Here is a 22,446-nt window from a genome sequence, read left to right on the forward strand (position 1 = left end):
TTTTGTTTACAAACTTTATTTTTTCAATTATTTCTGAAATAAATCCATCCACACAATCACCGTTGCTGTTTTTCTTGTTTTCGAACACACACACACACACACACACACACACACACACACACACATACCCAAAAGACCTGCAAGCATATTTACAACGAGTCAATAGCACCCATCATGTGAGGGCCAGGGAAGAGGAAGCACAATGGACGGGGGGCACACAACTTGTTGTAACTGTCATCAAACACAGTCTAAACATGACACACTTCAGTTTATCATCTCAACAAACATTATCAACACTCATTCCAGTTAGGAAAAAAAATAAGAGTCAAAAATGATTTGATCAAATCAAGAAATTACACCGCTGACTCACACCGTAAGCATTGATGTCAAACTAAGAGAATAATGACATTACTGAAGAATGGAACTCTTTTTCACAATATTGTGGAATCATGTTATTATAACCATCATTGTTTTGAACATTCAGTGACCAAAGACCATGCTACTATTCATATATAATACTGTATATATATTTATATATATATATATATATGAATCATCAGCCACTGAAGAACACAGGATGGAGAAGAGTTAAACCAGAGCTTCAGGAGTTCAGTGTCTTAAGAGTTACAGGTCCACAGCTGTTTTATTAAAGGTCTGTGTATAGATTCTAGAAGAACACTATCACATTGTGATACAATTACAAGAACTTTAGCAATAGACCAGTGACTGCTGGCCCCTGAATTCTCCCTCCTCGTTCTGCAGGCTCAGTATATATCTCTCATGCACTCCCAGAACTACTGGCACTGCATAGCCATCCTCCACCCCACCTCAGAGCTGCCGCTGCTGGCTAGAGGTGAGGAGAAAGCTGGGTAGTGTCCTCTGATGTGGCTATGGAGTACCCAACTGGTGGCTTGGGTTTTCGTAAGACGAACAGTAAAGCATTAATAAAGGAAACGAAGGAGCGGCCGCTGTAAATGCTGTGAGTGCAGAAAAGGGGTTAACAACCATATAACCTCTAGATGCAATTTTCTGGCTAAACACACCCTCTAATTTAGGGGCTCCAGCTTCCAGTAACTACGGAGTATATGCTATATGAACAGACTCCTACCACACAAACACACACATTTACAGTTGACACACACGCGTAGTCGGCAAACACACACACACTGATGTGCAAGTACGTACATACACGTGCGTATACATACACACAAGCCTCGCAGCACAGACCCCATCACTAAGATGAGGTAGACACAGAGAAAACTTGTGGGGCATTAAAACCTAAACCCTGACCACACTGCTAAATATAATGGAAACCGCATGGCCCTTAAGACAGCTGAAATATGGATTTTAAACAGTCTTCTCCTTATGTGGCATATGATTTTAAGGAATAGGAAAGTCCTTGTTAGGCAATATTGTCTAAAAATACTAAATCGGTTTGTTTTTTGTCCTCCCAGTATATGGCACTAAACTAATGTACCCCCAGACCCTAAAACCACTGCCAGATTGCCTCTCCCTTTGGCTTGCACTGTAAATCCACCACTGTCTGCGTGGCTAAGGCTTTAGGTCCAGGCAGCAGCAGCGCTCTCATTTTCTCCTGCATCCTTTTCCCCTGACCTGCTAATAGCTAAATTTAGCATTTTTGCAAGCTCCATCAAAGGTATAATTGTGTTCCACTGAAGGGAGGATAAAAATATTTTTGGCCCTCTCCAAAATAAGTCAAATGTAATTGTCTGGAGGAAAACAGCAGAAAGTGCTCCACAAATGTTCCCTAGCCCCCCCCCCCCCCCCCTCCACCGCTGAGGAGAATAGAAATGTGTTTTCCTCATTTTAATCCGAGACTCTGTCTCTCACACATGTACACACATCTCTGCCTAACTGATGGGTAACCATTTTTATTTTAAGAGAAACTGTTTAGAAATAAATATATATATTTTTTGTTGCCCAGAGGGGGAATCTGTCTCCGCGGCCAGTGGAGAAGTCTAAACCTTTACTATCAACTCATCCTGCAGCTCTGGCAATACAGACAGAATTCATATTAAAATTAGTCAAAAAAGCGTTCCAAATGAAATGCGAAGGAAATCGTTGCTTGCAGACACACTGTGATAAAGGAAAAGAGAACGGAATAATACAGATTCTGTCTGTAGTGGGTTCCCCCTCAATTCGTCATGTCTAAACGTGATGAGACATCATCATCATTCACTACCATGGCAGTCAGATACATATGTGGCACTCAAAGCAGGAACAATTTCCCCCCCACAATAAAAACAACATCATATTTACACATTTGTCTCTGGACTTTTCCCTGCACACATGCTTCTTGTGCATAATTGTCTCGTATTGCGATTGCTCTTCTTCACATGCTGAATCTCACGCCAGCACGGTCCAGTGTTTGGAGCAGAAACAGTAGCACAGGAGGCTGTTGAGGGGAGGACGGCTCATAATAAATGGCTGGAACGGAGCAAATGGAATGGCATCAAAGACCTGGAAACCATGGAAACCGTGTGTTGGATACCATTCCACTGATTCTGCTCCAGACATTAACACGAGCCCAAGAACACCGTGTACTGTATGTCCTGCTTTCCAACGGATAAACAGTCTCCCACTACCATCACATGTGAGCTTGTCCCAAAGTCTCAAACAATAAGGGAAGATGATTCGGAGCACGAAAAACCATCTAGATACCCGGTCACTGTCTGTGCAGTCCACTGTCTGTGCAGTCCACTGTCTGTGCAGTCCACTGTCTGTGTTCCTCCGGCTGTGGTGTTCATGAACCAGAGGGAATCTAGGGTTGAGATGTGATATGGTTGATGAGAAGTGTGAAGGAACAGAGGGCTTGTTGTGAATAAGGTGGTAGACAGTTGTAGAGTTGTATGATAGAAAGACAGAGCAGCTATAGTTGAGGGCTGATGAACAAGTGCAGCTCTCCAGGGCATGGTGACAGATAAAGAGATGACCCCCTCAGAGGAGGCCCTTGATAAAGAGGGATAGAGTTGGCTCCCTCAGAGGAGGCCCTTGATAAAGAGGGATAGAGATGACCCCCTCAGAGGAGGCCCTTGATAAAGAGGGATAGAGTTGGCTCCCTCAGAGGAGGCCCTTGATAAAGAGGGAAAGAGTTGGCTCCCTCAAAGGAGGCCCTTGATAAAGAGGGATAGAGTTGGCTCCCTCAGAGGAGGCCCTTGATAAAGAGGGATAGAGTTGGCTCCCTCAGAGGAGGCCCTTGATAAAGAGGGATAGTTGGCTCCCTCAGAGGATGCCCTTGATAAAGAGGGATAGAGTTGGCTCCCTCAGAGGAGGCCCTTGATGAAGAGGGATAGAGTTGGCTCCCTCAGAGGAGGCCCTTGATAAAGAGGGATAGAGTTGGCTCCCTCAGAGGAGGCCCTTGATAAAGAGGGATAGTTGGCTCCCTCAGAGGATGCCCTTGATAAAGAGGGATAGAGTTGGCTCCCTCAGAGGAGGCCCTTGATGAAGAGGGATAGAGTTGGCTCCCTCAGAGGAGGCCCTTGATAAAGAGGGATAGAGTTGGCTCCCTCAGAGGAGGCCCTTGATAAAGAGGGATAGAGTTGGCTCCCTCAGAGGATGCCTTTGATAAAGAGGGATAGAGTTGGCTCCCTCAGAGGAGGCCCTTGATGAAGAGGGATAGAGTTGGCTCCCTCAGAGGAGGCCCTTGATGAAGAGGGATAGAGTTGGCTCCCTCAGAGGAGGCCCTTGATGAAGAGGGATAGAGTTGGCTGCCTCAGAGGAGGCCCTTGATGAAGCTGGTGTCCAGGTGAACAATGAGCATGCGTAAGAAGGACATCTCCTTCCTCGTGTTCTCAAAGATTACGCGTGGGTCATCTGACTGGCAGCGGAGACAGTTGGGAGCCATTACCATGGCCAGGTTATTCACGTCCATCTTGGTCTTACTCACATTGACGGGCTGAGCAAACACCTGCAGGAGGGAGAGGGAGAGTGGATGAGTTTAGGGTGAGAGTCAAGGTCAGAGACATTTATGTAGTGTTTGTTGTGTTTATACTAATACATCTAGTTATTATGTAGGTGGAACTACAAAACATACAGTGACAGATTAAACATTTATAGAGGGACCACGTTGGAAACAAGTGAATTTCACATAAACACGTTATCCCCTGGGTTATAGTCAGTGCATGTTTTTTCCCCCAATAATTCAATCAATCAAGAGAAAGAAAAAGAGGGTAGACGAGCGAGAGAGAGACCTATAGATGAGTTAGCAGACAATGTCCCGAAAACGATATGCACGCTGGCAGAAGTCTGAGTTGTTGTAGCTAGCAACAATGACAAGTGGGGAATCGCAGGTAGCTCGTTTCAGCTCGTTGTATCTTGTTATTGACACCATGTCTTGTTTTGACGTGTTTTGACTGATGTCACGTCAATGCTAATATGGCAAAAAAAATAGCTAGCTAGCTAACCAACAACTGTAACGATGTATTTGAGAGACAAGTGCTCATTGTGTAAATGTATGTTTTTAATAAAGATTCAGAGAGGAAATATACACAGAGTGTACAAAACATTAGGAACATGCTGTTTCCATGACAGATTGATGCAGTGAATCCAGCTGAAAGCTATGATCCCTTATTGATGTCACCAGTTAAATCCACTTCAATCAGTGTAGATGAAGGGGGGGAGAGATGTTAAAGGATTTTAAAGCCTTGAGACAGTTGAGGCATGGATTGTGTATGTGTGAATGGGCAAGACACAACATTTAAGTGCCTTTGAACGGGGTATGGTAGTAGGTGCCAGGCGCACTGTGCGTCAAGAACTGCAACGCTGCTGGGTTTTTCACACTCAACAATTTCCCGTGTTTATCAAGAAGCATTGTGGAAAGCATTGGATTCAAACATTGGCCAGCTTCCCTGTGGAACGCTTTAGACACCTTGTAGAGTCCATTCCCTGACGAACTGAGGCTGTTCTGAAGGCAAAAGGGGAGGCAACGCAATATTAGGAAGGTGTTCATAATGTTTTGTACACTCAGTGTAGTTTACATGTTGTCAACAAGCCTTTGATTCTAAGCTAACCCTCGCCTATTTGGCTCCACGGTTGCGCAAGTATGGCTTTGTTGCTAAACAACCAAGCCGTCTATATGTCTGAGTGTTACCTGTAAGAAGTGTATAAAGTAGCAGAGCACCAGTCTGCTGAGTTCAGGCAGAGACTGTACCACTCTGATAGCCGCTTCAGGATCCTCATAGTTACTGATGCACTGCTGATAGAAGCTCTGAGGGATGACTGGCTCCTCCAGCTCCCTGTACCACAGCTTCAGCAGAGACGCTAGGGGAGAGAGATGCTCTTATTTTTAAAATAGATTTATTTTTCTGTACATTTGAGAACAATCTTTACTTAATTTTACCAGAACTAAAAAGATAAAAACCAAGCACCCCCCACCCCCTTTTTCCACTGTACACAGAACCCCTCTGACACCCACACCTCTGTTGTCCCCCAGGCATGATGGAGTGCAGACTGCTCTATATACAGCCTTGACAACATTCTCTAAGAAAAGGTTAGTTTCTCCATTCAAAACAGGCAGCCAAGAGAAGGAATTTAGTGTTTTTGTTTTTATTGTTGAAAGAGAGGGATTTATTTCTTACCCGGGACGTTGGGGTCCCCAAGGTTTTCTGGAATATTCCACTGATCCACCTGCAGCTTCAGCGCATTCACCTCGTCAATATCCCCAGGCACCCTGAGGGAAGAGACACACAGCAGATAGGTTTAACAGCTGCTACAGACCAGGAAGTGGTAGGAGATAAAGCGATGTCAACGGAGGACTAGAAGCTGATATACAGTATTATGACAGTGTTGATATTGATTGTTGTAGTGTGATAATGCTCCACTAGGTGGTGCAGCAGGTCTTTTAAAAGGAAATTTCACCACTAGCCAGTATTTGGGGTGTTTTTCCAGTCTCCCTACATAATTATGAGTGATGAGAGGGTGTTTCAGACATAATTATGCACTATAGCTGTATTTTTGAATTTACTCGCCGGGAGAGTTCAACCACGGATGTCATTGGTTGATTGAGTCAGCTGTCTGATCCCAAAAATGTGGAGTCAAGTTTTGTAGCAATTATTGTGGTCTTTGTGTTTCTCCGATTGCACGATCACACCGGCAGCGAGTAGATATGGTCATCATTGTTCAATAGAGCCACCGGACTTGTCTCAACCATGTTCCTATCTGCCAGGACATTGCAGGATACCTAGGTTGACTCATTTTCCCTGGCTTTGTAAAGACTACAGCCTGACAGTCATACTTCCTTGTTCTCACCCTCGAAGGCAGGCTTTTCAAAACGGGGGCGGTACTAGTTTACAGGTTCGCAGGAGCTATGTTACCGTGCATTGGACTTGAAAATCACAATGAATTGATCAAGAAATTGAAGTCAACACTTTATTGGTTTCGGATGCAGCTGGAATAATTTAGTCACTTGTCAGTACATTTAGTAAAACGCATGATATACTTTTCTACAACAGCTAGCAATGTTTATACCACAATGCAGTTGTGAGCATACTAGGCATTCTATATTACACTACTTCATCAGTACTGAATATGGATGTTGTGTTGGTTGAATGTTCCAGCCAGGTTCCAAAATGTTCTTCATCTGGTGAGCCTCTTCTTGTGTTGGTTAATGGCAGCTGGTTTAGCAGGCTTTGGCGCTGTGGCGATGTTGGCAGGGATGTTGGGTTTGGGGGGCTGTGGCTCCTTGTGGACAACCGTCTGGTTCTTTCTGCACTCCACAGTCAGGTGGACAACCGTCTGGTTCTTTCTGCACTCCACAGTCAGGTGTACAACCGTCTGGTTCTTTCTGCACTCCACAGTCAGGTGGACAACCGTCTGGTTCTTTCTGCACTCCACAGTCAGGTGTACAACCGTCTGGTTCTTTCTGCACTCCACAGTCAGGTGTACAACCGTCTGGTTCTTTCTGCACTCCACAGTCAGGTAGACAACCGTCTGGTTCTTTCTGCACTCCACAGTCAGGTGGACAACCGTCTGGTTCTTTCTGCACTCCACAGTCAGGTGGACAACCGTCTGGTTCTTTCTGCACTCCACAGTCAGGTGGACAACCGTCTGGTTCTTTCTGCACTCCACAGTCAGGTGGACAAGCCTCTCATACACTTTCTTCACCACCCACTGATTCGACCTCTTGCAGGAGATTTGTTGTACTGCAAGTCTCCTGGAAAGACATGAAGACTGATCATTAGGATGTGTAACCATACAATAAACCATGTTCATCTATAAACTAAAAAGGGTAGAGTAGCCTGGTATGCGTTTTGTTTCATTATTGACTCAGAGTGCGCCATTGAGATGGGCTGTTAGCAAAGTTGTGAAAAGTTTGAGTTGACTTGTAGACAGTCTAGTTGTGTACGAGCACCTACAGTTGTTGAGTAGACAAGCACTGCCACCAATAGAGTGAATAGTCTAGAAGGGTATTCTAACAGACCCTCTCCCCTATGCCAAAGAACTGACTGCAAGGGTGTGAAAAGTTTGAGGAACACTTGTCTTGTAGACAGTTTAGTGTATTGGTGAATTTTTTGTTCATGTCAATAGATCATGCATGCCTAACGTTCACACACAATACCCACCCCCAACAGACACCAGTCAGTCACCCACACCATGCCCTCCTAGCTAATACCTCCCTTTCTCCAATGTCGCCTTCAAGCCTTGCAGTCATAATAGAGACAAAACTACAGTAGAAGTTGTAACCTACTTGTAAACACACCAACTTTGACAACAAGACCTGTTTATGCCTAGCTCCAGTATATTATTTGCTAATCATGGAAAGATTTAGTAGATTTTAGTCAGATTTTAGAAGGTGCATTTAGAAGGTGTCGCTATTCTCTGTTGCGGCGCTTGAATCAAGGCTTTCTGCAGGCTCCAGGAAGTTGAATCAAGGCTTTCTGCAGCCTCCAGGAAGTTGAATCAAGGCTTTCTACAGGCTCCAGGAATTTGAATCAAGGCTTTCTGCAGCCTCCAGGAAGTTGAATCAAGGCTTTCTGCAGCCTCCAGGAAGTTGAATCAAGGCTTTCTGCAGCCTCCAGGAAGTTGAATTGAAGTCTTTTTAAGACCATTTTAATGCCACTTGCAATGCAATGCCAATTTTGAGGTCTGAGCACGGCACACACCTGCCAATGTTCATCTCCAGAAATGAGCCCATGTTGCCAAAAAGTTGTATTTATAGGGCTGGGCTAGCTCTTTCCCGAAAGGCTATAGCCTACATGGCTCATATTATCAGGCAGGTGTGCTATTGCAGCCATGAACATTCTTCTGTAGTCTGACGGATGTAGTAGCATAGCGGCTAGGCTATAGATGGCTGAAGCATGGGGTTGCCCATCTGCATTTGTTTAGGCTACCCCAATGGGCTAATCATTAGCTATATCAAGTGTTCAGAATTGTTATTTCGATACCAATACCAGCTCAATATAATGATACTCAACATTAACGACACCACCGTGAAGAAATGCCTTCAAATAACATATACAGCACAGTTACTGTATAAAACACGTGGTCAACTCTCCATCTGAAGAGCTAGGCCATTGGGTGTGCATACTTCTCCATCCAGCACTGTTCAAACACGCCAGGGTCAGCTTAACAAGGTCCCGTTGAGCAGTTGAGCTGTAGAATCTGGTGTATTTACAACAACACTTTCGACCCTTAGGTCATCAGGCATTCATATCCCAGGTGGGGGTGGAAGGTCCTGTATATAGGGGCAGTACTCAGTGACATAACTTCCTGAAACAAGAGGTAAGAAAATATATAACATAATTTCTAGATAGCCATGCAATTGATTATTGAGCATCTCTAGATAGCAGCTGGCTAATTACATTGCTATTGCTATGGAATGTTTAGCCAGCGTATTATGAAAGTTAGCTAGCTAGCTCGATTTCGGTTGAGATAAATACATTTAGTTCGCTAGCTAGCTAGCTCGATTTTGGTTTAGATAAATACATTTAGTTCGCTAGCTAGATTTTGGTTTAGATAAATACATTTAGTTCGCTAGCTAGATTTTGGTTTAGATAAATACATTTAGTTCGCTAGCTAGCTAGCTCGATTTTGGTTTAGATAAATACATTTAGTTCGCTAGCTAGCTAGCTCGATTTTGGTTTAGATAAATACATTTCTAGCTAGCTCGATTTTGGTTTAGACAAATATGTTTAGTTCGCTAGCTAGCTAGGTAACGTTAGCTACCTTACCTCAGCTTGTCCTCTTTTCTGCTGCACTGATGTTGGCTGATCGGATGCCTTCCCCTTTGAAGTGAAGGGAATATGGAACAGCATCACTTGTCAACGACCGACGACATACCAACTCCATCAGTTGAGACTTCAGTTCCGTTTCAAAATCGTCTGGCTGAAAGTGCTGGCTACAAACAGACATTTTGATATTTCTCACATCAGTTGGATATACCTTCACGGGGCTGTCCTCCACATCCTGAAATTGTTATGAATTTTGGATATTGTGGTTTGCTTACAACCAGGAAATGTAGCTAACCCGTTTATTCCGATGCAGAAAATTGCTTTGACACATGATATGTTAATTTCATTAATTAATTAATAACATTAATTAATTAATAACATTTATAGTGAAAGAGAGCAGCTGTGACATTTCTCTTGAAGCTGCCCAGGGAAGACCAGAGCCATGTTTTTAATACATGGCTCTGGGGGCAACCACGGTATCACTTCAGCATGTTGCCGTGGTCTAGTCCACACATATTGGGGATATATGATCCCAGGTGGACATGGTTATACAACACCACTCAGATATAATTAGTGAGAAAGGTGTTTCATGTCCGCAGACACGGACATAGCAGTGCTACACGTCTGGAGGTATCCTTTACATGGGGACTGATTGTGGCAAGGATAAAAAAAACAAGGCAAAATCACTGAGCCACAAGGATAATGCCAGTCATTCCCCTGACACCGGGATCCCTGTCAAGTAGAAATAAATAAACCGTGATGCTCAATAAGAAAACAAAAGTAAAGACAATCCTCTGACAGCAGGGTTTAAAAAAAAAACTGTCAGGGTAGAATTCCTGTCAATGTTCAAATCACACACCAGACTGAAGGGAGATGTGAGTGACACAAATGAGAACTGTGACAAAAAGGGAACTGTCTTAAAATATGTTTACAGTATCTCACATAATCTCCTGTTTGTTTTATGTACAATCCACAGTCTGTCAGTATGTGATGAGACCTCAGCCAAAGAGGAACTTACACAGAGATGGTGTGCAGAACACTGGGCTCTAAATGTACTTCAATACAAACAGAATGGGAGAGAAAGAGGAAACTCTGCCCACTGTGTTTACTTTCACATACACAGGCATAAAACAATGTCTTTAATCATCGGATGCTTTTATCTGAAACATGAACGGCCAAAAGATTCATTTGGTGGATTTTCATTATTTGCTGTGTGACAGGGATTTAGTCTGTGAATTTGTATCATTTGGTAATGTCAAACATATTAATGTTTGTTTGAACTACCATTTCTCAGTAGGACCACCCAGTCTGTCTGAGCCATGAGCAGGGCTTGGGCCCGAGTTTGTAGGGGTCTTCAGAACGCCAGACATCTGTACCGATGCCCCAGGAGAGGGTCTGAATCAGCGAGAACGGGTTACAGTCATCTCCTCCATTTTTCTTCCACAGCCCAGTCAGTAAGGATTAACCTCCCCAGGTTAACCAGGCAGGGTGTTTGTTTAACTGATTAACATGAGATCAGAGGAGAAAGAGCCTCACTTCCTCCCCTCCCGACCAATGGGAGTCTCTGATGAGGCTGGTCCTATAACGCTGCTGGCCTGGGGCTGGGAGAGAAGGAGCAGAAGAGTTCAGTCTGTCTGTACTGCTAATTACTGCTGAAACAATGGCTCTGACCCAGTCTGGTTCTGCATACCATGTGTGTCAGGGATGGCTATACTGTATTTTCTCCCATGATGCACGCCTGTCTTTCTTTACCCCATAACGCCACTTACCCCCTCAAAGTAAATCCTCATCTGTGGAGACCGTATCTGGAACCCAAAGTTTATCCAATTCCACCAACATTGCTCTTCTCCCCCCTATCCTTCCACCGTGACGCCCACCCCTTCTCCCAGGAGCCGAGCCTGGTGGTATGGTGATGTGGTGTGACTCCTCACCTGAAGATTCCCTCTGTCTGGGCCCCTCCCAGGGCTAGCACGCACTGAGAAAGCTGCACCTGCACCCAGGGGAGACTGCGCTCCGGGAACAGCTCGCTCTGGCGCTCCATGATCTCCTCCAGGGCACTTCCGAACAAGGAAGGGGTCACGATGGCATTCCTCCCCTGGTCTAACTCCTCCAGGGTGGGCTTCCTTAGACCCTGTGAGTGGGGAGGGGGTGGGGGTGTGAGTAGGAAAAAGTGACCTGTCCCTAAACACAGCTCTAGAAAGTCTATTGATTTAAGCTTAGAACTGGTTTTAAGCCGACCCTTATCTAGGTACATTGTCTATCTATGTCAGGCCCAGGTCGAGTCACTCACACTACTGTAACTTCCCTACTGCAATCACAGCTGAACTGTAGGTCAGGCCCCTCATATACAGAAGTAGACAGGAGACACCCAGCCATGTTTAAAGCCCAGCTTCCATCTCAGCAGCTCCAAGGGGTTAAATAAGGTTTAAAAGAAAGAATGGCGCTGGAATGTATAGCGGACATTTTAATGGGTCCTGAACAATTCTGCTATTTTGTGTTTTTTCCCCCACAGATCTTAACTGTTTTTGTACATAATGTTTCCGCCATCGCTTCCTATGACCATAAAAATAGCTTCTGGACATCAGAACAGCAATCCCTAACCTCGATTTGGATGAACATTTCTACCCTAATGAGTCAGCGGCACATACTGCTTACCCCTGACCCCAATCCCCGACATTCAGACGAAAAATGAACTACAACATAGAGGCCGACGTGCGTGTACCCTGATGAAACTATGGCGACAAGTAAATAATCATCCTCTATCCTCTGTTAAATTGGTGTAATACTAAAGAAGTCTCGAGGTTCTGCTCACCTGAGTTAAAATACCCCATGATGAGCTGTAGACCGTACTATTTACAATTGATATTTTTTGTATTTACCACCACAAACTGATGCTGGCACTAAGACTGCTCTCAACGAGCTGTGTAAGGCCATGGGCGCTCCTAGTGGTACCCCTGCATATCAACTCAGTACTGGTACCCCTGCATATCAACTCAGTACTGGTACCCCTGCATATCAACTCAGTACTGGTACCCCTGCATATCAACTCAGTACTGGTACCCCTGCATATCAACTCAGTACTGGTACCCCTGCACATCAACTCAGTACTGGTACCCCTGCATATCAACTCAGTACTGGTACCCCTGCATATCAACTCAGTACTGGTACCCCTGCATATCAACTCAGTACTGGTACCCCTGCATATCAACTCAGTACTGGTACCCCTGCATATCAACTCAGTACTGGTACCCCTGCATATCAACTCAGTACTGGTACCCCTGCATATCAACTCAGTACTGGTACCCCTGCATATCAACTCAGTACTGGTACCCCTGCATATCAACTCAGTACTGGTACCCCTGCACATCAACTCAGTACTGGTACCCCTGCATATCAACTCAGTACTGGTACCCCTGCATATCAACTCAGTACTGGTACCCCTGCATATCAACTCAGTACTGGTACCCCTGCATATCAACTCAGTACTGGTACCCCTGCATATCAACTCAGTACTGGTACCCCTGCATATCAACTCAGTACTGGTACCCCTGCATATCAACTCAGTACTGGTACCCCTGCATATCAACTCAGTACTGGTACCCCTGCATATCAACTCAGTACTGGTACCCCTGCATATCAACTCAGTACTGGTACCCCTGCATATCGACTCAGTACTGGTACCCCTGCATATCAACTCAGTACTGGTACCCCTGCATATCAACTCAGTACTGGTACCCCTGCATATCAACTCAGTACTGGTACCCCTGCATATCGACTCAGTACTGGTACCCCTGCATATCAACTCAGTACTGGTACCCCTGCATATCAACTCAGTACTGGTACCCCTGCATATCAACTCAGTACTGGTACCCCTGCATATCAACTCAGTACTGGTACCCCTGCATATCAACTCAGTACTGGTACCCCTGCATATCAACTCAGTACTGGTACCCCTGCATATCAACTCAGTACTGGTACCCCTGCATATCGACTCAGTACTGGTACCCCTGCATATCAACTCAGTACTGGTACCCCTGCATATCAACTCAGTACTGGTACCCCTGCATATCAACTCAGTACTGGTACCCCTGCATATCAACTCAGTACTGGTACCCCTGCATATCAACTCAGTACTGGTACCCCTGCATATCAACTCAGTACTGGTACCCCTGCATATCGACTCAGTACTGGTACCCCTGCATATCAACTCAGTACTGGTACCCCTGCATATCAACTCAGTACTGGTACCCCTGCATATCAACTCAGTACTGGTACCCCTGCATATCAACTCAGTACTGGTACCCCTGCATATCGACTCAGTACTGGTACCCCTGCATATCAACTCAGTACTGGTACCCCTGCATATCAACTCAGTACTGGTACCCCTGCATATCAACTCAGTACTGGTACCCCTGCATATCAACTCAGTACTGGTACCCCTGCATATCAACTCAGTACTGGTACCCCTGCATATCGACTCAGTACTGGTACCCCTGCATATCAACTCAGTACTGGTACCCCTGCATATCAACTCAGTACTGGTACCCCTGCATATCAACTCAGTACTGGTACCCCTGCATATCAACTCAGTACTGGTACCCCTGCACATCAACTCAGTACTGGTACCCCTGCATATCAACTCAGTACTGGTACCCCTGCATATCAACTCAGTACTGGTACCCCTGCATATCAACTCAGTACTGGTACCCCTGCATATCAACTCAGTACTGGTACCCCTGCATATCAACTCAGTACTGGTACCCCTGCATATCAACTCAGTACTGGTACCCCTGCATATCAACTCAGTACTGGTACCCCTGCATATCAACTCAGTACTGGTACCCCTGCACATCAACTCAGTACTGGTACCCCTGCATATCAACTCAGTACTGGTACCCCTGCATATCAACTCAGTACTGGTACCCCTGCATATCAACTCAGTACTGGTACCCCTGCATATCAACTCAGTACTGGTACCCCTGCATATCAACTCAGTACTGGTACCCCTGCATATCAACTCAGTACTGGTACCCCTGCACATCAACTCAGTACTGGTACCCCTGCATATCAACTCAGTACTGGTACCCCTGCACATCAACTCAGTACTGGTACCCCTGCATATCAACTCAGTACTGGTACCCCTGCACATCAACTCAGTACTGGTACCCCTGCATATCAACTCAGTACTGGTACCCCTGCACATCAACTCAGTACTGGTACCCCTGCACATCAACTCAGTACTGGTACCCCTGCATATCGACTCAGTACTGGTACCCCTGCATATCGACTCAGTACTGGTACCCCTGCATATCAACTCAGTACTGGTACCCCTGCATATCAACTCAGTACTGGTACCCCTGCATATCAACTCAGTACTGGTACCCCTGCATATCGACTCAGTACTGGTACCCCTGCATATCAACTCAGTACTGGTACCCCTGCATATCAACTCAGTACTGGTACCCCTGCATATCAACTCAGTACTGGTACCCCTGCATATCAACTCAGTACTGGTACCCCTGCATATCAACTCAGTACTGGTACCCCTGCACATCAACTCAGTACTGGTACCCCTGCATATCAACTCAGTACTGGTACCCCTGCACATCAACTCAGTACTGGTACCCCTGCATATCAACTCAGTACTGGTACCCCTGCACATCAACTCAGTACTGGTACCCCTGCATATCAACTCAGTACTGGTACCCCTGCATATCAACTCAGTACTGGTACCCCTGCATATCAACTCAGTACTGGTACCCCTGCATATCAACTCAGTACTGGTACCCCTGCATATCAACTCAGTACTGGTACCCCTGCATATCAACTCAGTCCTGGTACCCCTGCATATCAACTCAGTACTGGTACCCCTGCATATCAACTCAGTACTGGTACCCCTGCATATCAACTCAGTACTGGTACCCCTGCATATCAACTCAGTCCTGGTACCCCTGCATATCAACTCAGTACTGGTACCCCTGCATATCAACTCAGTACTGGTACCCCTGCATATCAACTCAGTACTGGTACCCCTGCATATCAACTCAGTACTGGTACCCCTGCATATCAACTCAGTACTGGTACCTCGTGTATAAAGCCAAGTTATCATGACTCATTGTGTATTTATTATTACTTGTTTTACTTTTCTATTATTTCTCTATTTTCTTTCTCTCTGCATTGTTCGGAAGGGCCCTTAAGTAATTATTTTACTGTTAGTCTACACCTGTTGTTTATGAAGCATGTGACAAATAACATTTGATTTGAAATATAGCCCCCAGTAAAAGTGCCTGGCCTGGGGCTGCAGTGGGCGGGCTGTGGGCGTGCTGTGGGCGGGCTGTGGGCTGGCTGCAGTGGGCGGGCTGTGGGCGGGCTGTGGGCTGGCTGCAGTGGGCGGGCTGTGGGCGGGCTGTGGGCTGGCTGCAGTGGGCGGGCTGTGGGCTGGCTGCAGTGGGCGTGCTGTGGGCGGGCTGTGGGCTGGCTGCAGTGGGCGGGCTGTGGGCGGTCTGTGGGCTGGCTGTGGGCGGGCTGTGGGCGTGCTGTGGGCGGGCTGTGGGCGTGCTGTGGGCTGGCTGCAGTGGACGGGCTGTGGGCGGGCTGTGGGCGTGCTGTGGGCGTGCTGTGGGCGGGCTGCAGTGGGTGGGCTGTGGGCGGGCTGTGGGCTGGCTGCAGTGGGCGGGCTGTGGGCGGGCTGTGGGCGTGCTGTGGGCGGGCTGTGGGCTGGCTGCAGTGGGCGGGCTGTGGGCGGGCTGCAGTGGGCGGGCTGTGGGCGGGCTGCAGTGGGCGGGCTGTGGGCGGGCTGCAGTGGGCTTGCTGCAGTAAGGCTGCAGTGGGCGGGCTGATTACAGGGTGGGACACAACAGAGGACAGGCTGGAGGTTGGGAGATGGCTGCTCTACTGGCTGACTGATGGAGGAGTGGTTTGGTAGGCACAAGCTCAGACTTGAACCCTCTCTTAAGATCCACGTGTCCAGTGGGGATTTGGGAGAGAGCGGGTGACGGAGGGGGTCTAAAGGGTTGTTGTAATGCCCCCGTCTCAGTTTTGGTTTACAGATTAGTGCCTATTTTGCTGAGGATACCTAACGGCTCAGTGTGATGATTGCTAACACATGTGCGAGCTCCCAGAATGCCTCGCTTCATAGCCGATGCTAACCTCAGGGGCAACACTAACTCACTAGAACAATAGAAACATTCCACTTCTCTTTGTCTGCTGGGAGAGTTGGAGTTCCTAGATCATTTAGATAATTAGAATATAAAACTGCAGCAGAAGGTCTGGAAATGAAATCTCAATTCAGTCCAACAGTGAGCAGTGAGTGATGGAGCAGTGAGTGATCAGTGAGTGATGGAGCAGTGAGTGTTGGAGCAGTGAGTGAGCAGTGAGCGATGGAGAGGTGAAAGATGTAGCAGTGAAAGATGGAGCCGTGAGTGATGGAGCAGTGAGAGATGGAGCAGTGAGTGATGGAGCAGTGAGTGATGGAGCAGTGAGAGATGGAGCAGTGAGAGATGGAGCAGTGAGAGATGGAGCAGTGAGTGATGGAGCAGTGAGTGATGGAGCAGTGAGTGATGGAGCAGTGAGAGATGGAGCAGTGAGAGATGGAGCAGTGAGAGATGGAGCAGTGAGGGATGGAGCAGTGAGAGATGGAGCAGTGAGAGATGGAGCAGTAAGGGATGGAGCAGTGAGAGATGGAGCAGTGAGAGATGGAGCAGTGAGTGATGGAGCAGTGAGTGATGGAGCAGTGAGAGATGGAGCAGTGAGAGATGGAGCAGTGAGGGATGGAGCAGTGAGAGATGGAGCAGTGAGAGATGGAGCAACCCCCTCTGTCTTTGTACGACATCCCTCCCTGGCCATTTTAATAGTGTTTTAGGATGACCTTACCTTTTTGCCCCCAGTGACGGCGACCTTCTGCAGCTTGCGGTAGCAGTACTTGGCATAAGTGCTGATTGGCAGGCCTGGAGAGAGGGGAGATGACAGACACCATTACTGACCAATCCTGAGGCAGTAATACAATTCGTTACCATTTTCTATCTGCATGTGAAAGTCCTCAGTGTCAGTTCCACAGGAGTTTGGAGTAATACCCGGGGGTCATAAACCCCACCGACAGAACACCAATGAATCATCAAAACCAAATCTGTTCACCGCAGGGCATTTTGGATATCAGCTCTGCACATTCCAGGAGAATCCTGCACAGTCACCATGGTGTATTATTACTGTATTATCGAGCTGCAGGGAGCAGCTGTACCTCAAGGTTAAAGCCACCAAGATATCCAACACTAAGTATTACTATAACAGATAGCAGTACTACTGTTATTAAAGCACTAGTACTACTATCATTATTGAATCTGCATTTTTAATTGTGCTTCAACTGCTTCTACTTTAACTGCCAGTCCTACTACTGTATATCAGAACCCTTTTTGGTTCCAGGTAGAACCCTTTTGGGTTCCATGTAGAATCCTTTTGGGTTCCAGGTAGAACCCTTTTGGGTTTCATGTAGAATCCTTTTGGGTTCCAGGTAGAATCATTTTGGGTTCCAGGTAGAATCCTTTTGGGTTCCATGTAGAATCCTTTCCAAGAGTGTAGAATGAGCGACTGAGGTATTGGCCGGCCAAAACATTTTTTTTTCCTGTTGTCCTTACTCTGTGAGAACCAGAGTTCATCTTGGCTGCAGACCCTGGTGCTGAAACTACATGACACAGATTTATGGCAAACAGGTGAAAGTCGTTCACAGCCTGTCCTCAGCAACAAAACAGCAGCATGAGGTTTGGCAGAGGGTTAGCTGAGTTGAGTTTTGAGAAACTACGGGAACCTGAGGCTTTAAAAAGGTTTTGCGAGTATTGTCTCCTATCGTAAGTCAAATGAATCACACACATAACTGACATGGTGTTGATTTCTGGAGAGGGGATTTAACTTTGTTCTTTTTCCTCATCCAAAACGGGAATGAGATGGATTTCAATTATGAGGAAAAGTAATTCAATCACGGGACAACTTTGTGCCTTCATCAAACAACAAAGAGAGAGGAGGGGTGCTGACATATCAAAGTAAGGTCCTCAGGGGGAAGAGGAAAGGAGGGGGGACTTGTTGTGCAGGTCCCAGAGACCAGGCCAGGTAGAGAAAATGGAACACTATGATACAGGGCTGTCGTTCATCAGCCCGCCCAGGTCCTAGTGTTACTGTAGCACTGCATCGGCTCAGAGGACCAGACACCAGACTGGATAATACTACTGGGTCATTCACCTCCGAGCACAGCTGTGAGGGCACATGGCCAAGCAGGCCCCAGCAGGGATAGTCAGAGAGGTGACCGGTCACACAGCCTGATGACCTCAGTCCAGAACAAACACTTTAACTTCTCCTCCTCTTCTGACCAGTGTTGTTACAGTGTTGTCAACATAGTGGATGGAGGACTTTGTAACTGAGAAGAAGAAAAGAGAGTTTTATAGGAGTTGTTTTAGGCAGAAGTCCTCTTTTATTTGGCTGTAAAAACACATATTTAAGAGGCAGGGCAGTGGTTTCACAAGCCCCTGTCTCTGCTCTCTGATCTCTGTGCTGCTGAGGACTGCAGGACACACACATCGCTCTGGCTCAGGACTGCTGCTGGGAACACCTGCTCCAAGATCTGCTCTTTCCTTTTTTCTAGACCTTATTGTCTTCACATCCCTCGTCTTCTCTTATCCTCTTTTATTCACTCCTCTGCCCCTCACAGTCCTTCATTTATTTTCCTCATCTCTAATGGTTTCTGTACTGTTATTCTCTCCCGCTCTCCTCATCTTTCCCTTTTCTCCTCCATCCTGAGCATTCCCCCCTCTTGCTCTCACTCTTTCTCTCTCTCTCTCTCTCCTCCTTCCTGAGCATTCCTCTCTCTCTCTCTCCCTCCTTCCTGAGCATTCCCCCCTCTTGCTCTCACTCTCTCTTTCTCTCTCTCTCTCCTCCTTCCTGAGCATTCCTCTCTCTCTCTCTCTCTCTCTCCTTCCTAAGCATTCCCCCCTCTTGCTCTCACTCTCTCTTTCTCTCTCTCTCTCCTCCTTCCTGAGCCTTCCTCTCTCTCTCTCCTTCCTGAGCATTCCCCCCTCTTTCTCTCACTCTCTTTCTCTCACTCTTTCTCTCCTCCTTCCTGAGCATTCCTCTCTCTCTCTCTCTCTCTCCTTCCTGAGCATTCCTCTCTCTCTCTCTCCTTCCTGAGCATTCCTCTCTCTATCCCTCCTTCCTGAGCATTCCTCTCTCTCTCTCCTTCCTGAGCATTCCTCTCTCTCTCTCTCTCTCTCTCTCCTTCCTGAGCATTTCTCTCTCTCTCTCTCCTACTTCCTGAGCATTCCTCCCTTCTCCTGTGTTGTTAGGGTTGGAATGACAAGCATGTGGGAGCGGTGGACTGATTTCCCCTCTTATGTGTCAGATGATGTTACACATAGCACAGATGAGGCACATAGCCCAGGCAGGGTAGAGGGCTGGCTTGTACCACTGAGCACCACGGTTAAGACCTCTGAGACTGTTATTAAGGCTCTGAGAGATAGAGAGAATCCTGTGTTGACTTTCCACTGCCTGGGGGTCGTAATCCCTATATGATACCACAAGAAGGGGGGGGGGGGCTACATGGATATGTGTGTATGAGTCTGTTACCATGGCTGTAAATGTGTTTGTATGCATAAAAGAACAGACTGAGAACTAGGGAGTTGATGTGGGGGATGGGGGGCATCTATAAAGCAGGTGACATAAAAGATCAACAGTCTCTTCATTACTCTCCACTTGCAGCCTGTTTGTGTCTGTGGCCTCAGCTGAGTGTCCAATGGGATCCAGCGATCCCACGCTAAACAGGGACAGCCAGGGCCAGAGAAAAGTTAGAGGAAACGGAGAGTATTTGCATACAAATAGTTGGTGGTGTAACGGCCAACCTTTAATCTTCCACAGAGAGGAGAAGAGGCCCCAGCCACTCCACTCCTCTGGCCCACGCTCCCCTTGTACTGGGGGCTTAACTGGGCTTGGCCCACTGTTTCATTTCCAGGACACCCACTGCTGCCACCACAATGCCTGGCTGCCCAGGTCTTCCCAGCCTGTCTGAGGCCCATGGGCCGGCCCCATTGTCAGCCACACGTTCTTAAACGTGCCCCAGAGAGATCGGACACTACCAAAACAAACCCCCTACGCCCTCTTTCTCCTCTTTTAATGAAGAGCTGGATCCGAGGCCCCAAACTGGCGCCCAGAACAATACCCACTCAGCAGCCTGGGCCCAGAGAGGCAGCTGGTGAAGCTCACAAAGATGCCACCTCCCTCCCTTCAAAACATTCCAACGACCATCCCCATCCAATCCCTCCTCCCCTTTATCCTTACCCGTGAAAACACTCTCACACAGACAGTAGTTCCTCATGTCCTCAGTGACAACACTCTCACACAGACAGTAGTTCCTCATGTCCTCAGTGACAACACTCTCACACAGACAGTAGTTCCTCATGTCCTCAGTGACAACACTCTCACACAGACAGTAGTTCCTCATGTCCTCAGTGACAACACTCTCACACAGACAATAGTTCCTCATGTCCTCAGTGACAACACTCTCACACAGACAGTAGTTCCTCATGTCCTCAGTGACAACACTCTCACACAGACAGTAGTTCCTCATGTCCTCAGTGACAACACTCTCACACAGACAGTAGTTCCTCATGTCCTCAGTGACAACACTCTCACACAGAGAGTAGTTCCTCATGTCCTCAGTGACAACACTCTCACACAGACAGTAGTTCCTCATGTCCTCAGTGACAACACTCTCACACAGACAGTAGTTCCTCATGTCCTCAGTGAAAACACTCCAGAGTGGATGTGGTGTACAGTGTGACTAACTGTTTTCTACTACAGTAAGGGGAGGAGAGTCAGTCAACAACCATCTCAACCTTCCACAACTCTCCCATTATCTATAGTCTCTTAAATTATGTAGCACAGTGAGTGGACTCTGTCACAGTACTAGTACAGCTGGTAGCACAGTGAGTGGACTCTGTCACATTACTAGTACAGCTGGTAGCACAGTGAGTGGACTCTGTCACAGTACTAGTACAGCTGGTAGTAGCAGAAGGGCGGCTTGGTTACGCTCACTGTGTAGTGTAACAAATTGAACAGAAATGTAGTCTATTTGGTTATAATGATTAAAGTTTAATAAGATTTGTTGACAAGCTAGTGTGGCTCATCCTGTCAGCTGGTCTGTGAGTGTTGGTAGGCATAGATTATGTGTAGGCCTACTGCAGCTACGGCTGCATTTCAGATACACGTCCTAGTGGGGAGCATCTCTTTCTTGTGTTATTATATAAAGTGATGGTTGTTGATGTGTAGGGCTACATTTCAGATACACGTGTGTACATTTGAACAGCAGAAAGACCAATCTACCTTGTGTTGTTAGTGCTTTAAACAACAGATAGATTTAAAATGTCCCCCCAGGCATGTCATCCTGGAGCTGGGCCTGGGACTCTCTCTGTCACAGTACTGGTACAGCTGGTAGCAGGGCTGGGGATGACTGTGCGATGTGATGTGGTGTCAGTCTGGGTCTTGGTCTTGGTGTGGTAGACGCAGTGTGTTTGGCCTCAGGGCAGAATGCAGCATCATGAGACCAGCAAAGATGCTGGGACACAGCTGCGAGGAGCCATCTGATTGCTCAAATGAACACACTAGGGCTGTCCCCGACTAAAAAATAAAATAAAAATTGGTCGACCAAGAGTGTTCTTTTCTTTCAACCAATAGATTGGTCAACCTTTTTAAACGTGTATTTGTCCATATATAGACACAGCGTATGTGTTTAATAAAATCAACTATATGCACTGAATTTGTCCGAAAAGTACGTGTTACATTTTGAATGCTTAGTAGGACAGGAAAATGGTCCCTACAGCCTCTGATCTGGAGGACTCACTAAACAGAGAACATCCCTGGTCATCCCTACTGCCTCTGATCTGGTGGACTCACTAAACAGAGAACATCCCTGGTCATCCCTACTGCCTCTGATCTGGCGGACTCACTAAACAGAGAACATCCCTGGTCATCCCTACTGCCTCTGATCTGGTGGACTCACTAAACAGAAAACATCCCTGGTCATCCCTACTGCCTCTGATCTGGTGGACTCACTAAACAGAGAACATCCCTGGTCATCCCTACTGCCTCTGATCTGGCGGACTCACTAAACAGAGAACATCCCTGGTCATCCCTACTGCCTCTGATCTGGTGGACTCACTAAACAGAGAACATCCCTGGTCATCCCTACTGCCTCTGATCTGGTGGACTCACTAAACAGAGAACA

General features: G+C 46.8%; 1 protein-coding gene across 3 annotated transcripts in view; it reads right to left on the minus strand.

The window, feature by feature from the left end:
* LOC110491154 (rho GTPase-activating protein 39) overlaps positions 1-22,446 on the minus strand; it is a 168,816-nt gene continuing 146,370 nt past the window's right edge. For 2 of the 3 annotated variants that reach the window (XM_036947624.2, XM_036947625.2), the window contains 5 exons: positions 17,061-17,134; positions 11,120-11,319; positions 5,598-5,689; positions 5,111-5,280; positions 1-3,928 (listed from right to left, as the gene is read on the minus strand). In XM_036947624.2, the coding sequence (XP_036803519.2) occupies positions 3,734-3,928; positions 5,111-5,280; positions 5,598-5,689; positions 11,120-11,319; positions 17,061-17,134 (731 nt within the window). In that variant the 3' untranslated portion in view covers positions 1-3,733. Of the gene's footprint in view, positions 3,929-5,110; positions 5,281-5,597; positions 5,690-8,589; positions 8,728-9,188; positions 9,356-11,119; positions 11,320-17,060; positions 17,135-22,446 lie in introns of those variants that run through there. The other variant, XM_090203817.1, reaches the window with a different exon arrangement.

The sequence above is a fragment of the Oncorhynchus mykiss genome, chromosome 16, assembly GCF_057628025.1.
Source record: "Oncorhynchus mykiss isolate SJ-2025 chromosome 16, ASM5762802v1, whole genome shotgun sequence".
Lineage (NCBI taxonomy): Eukaryota > Metazoa > Chordata > Actinopteri > Salmoniformes > Salmonidae > Oncorhynchus > Oncorhynchus mykiss.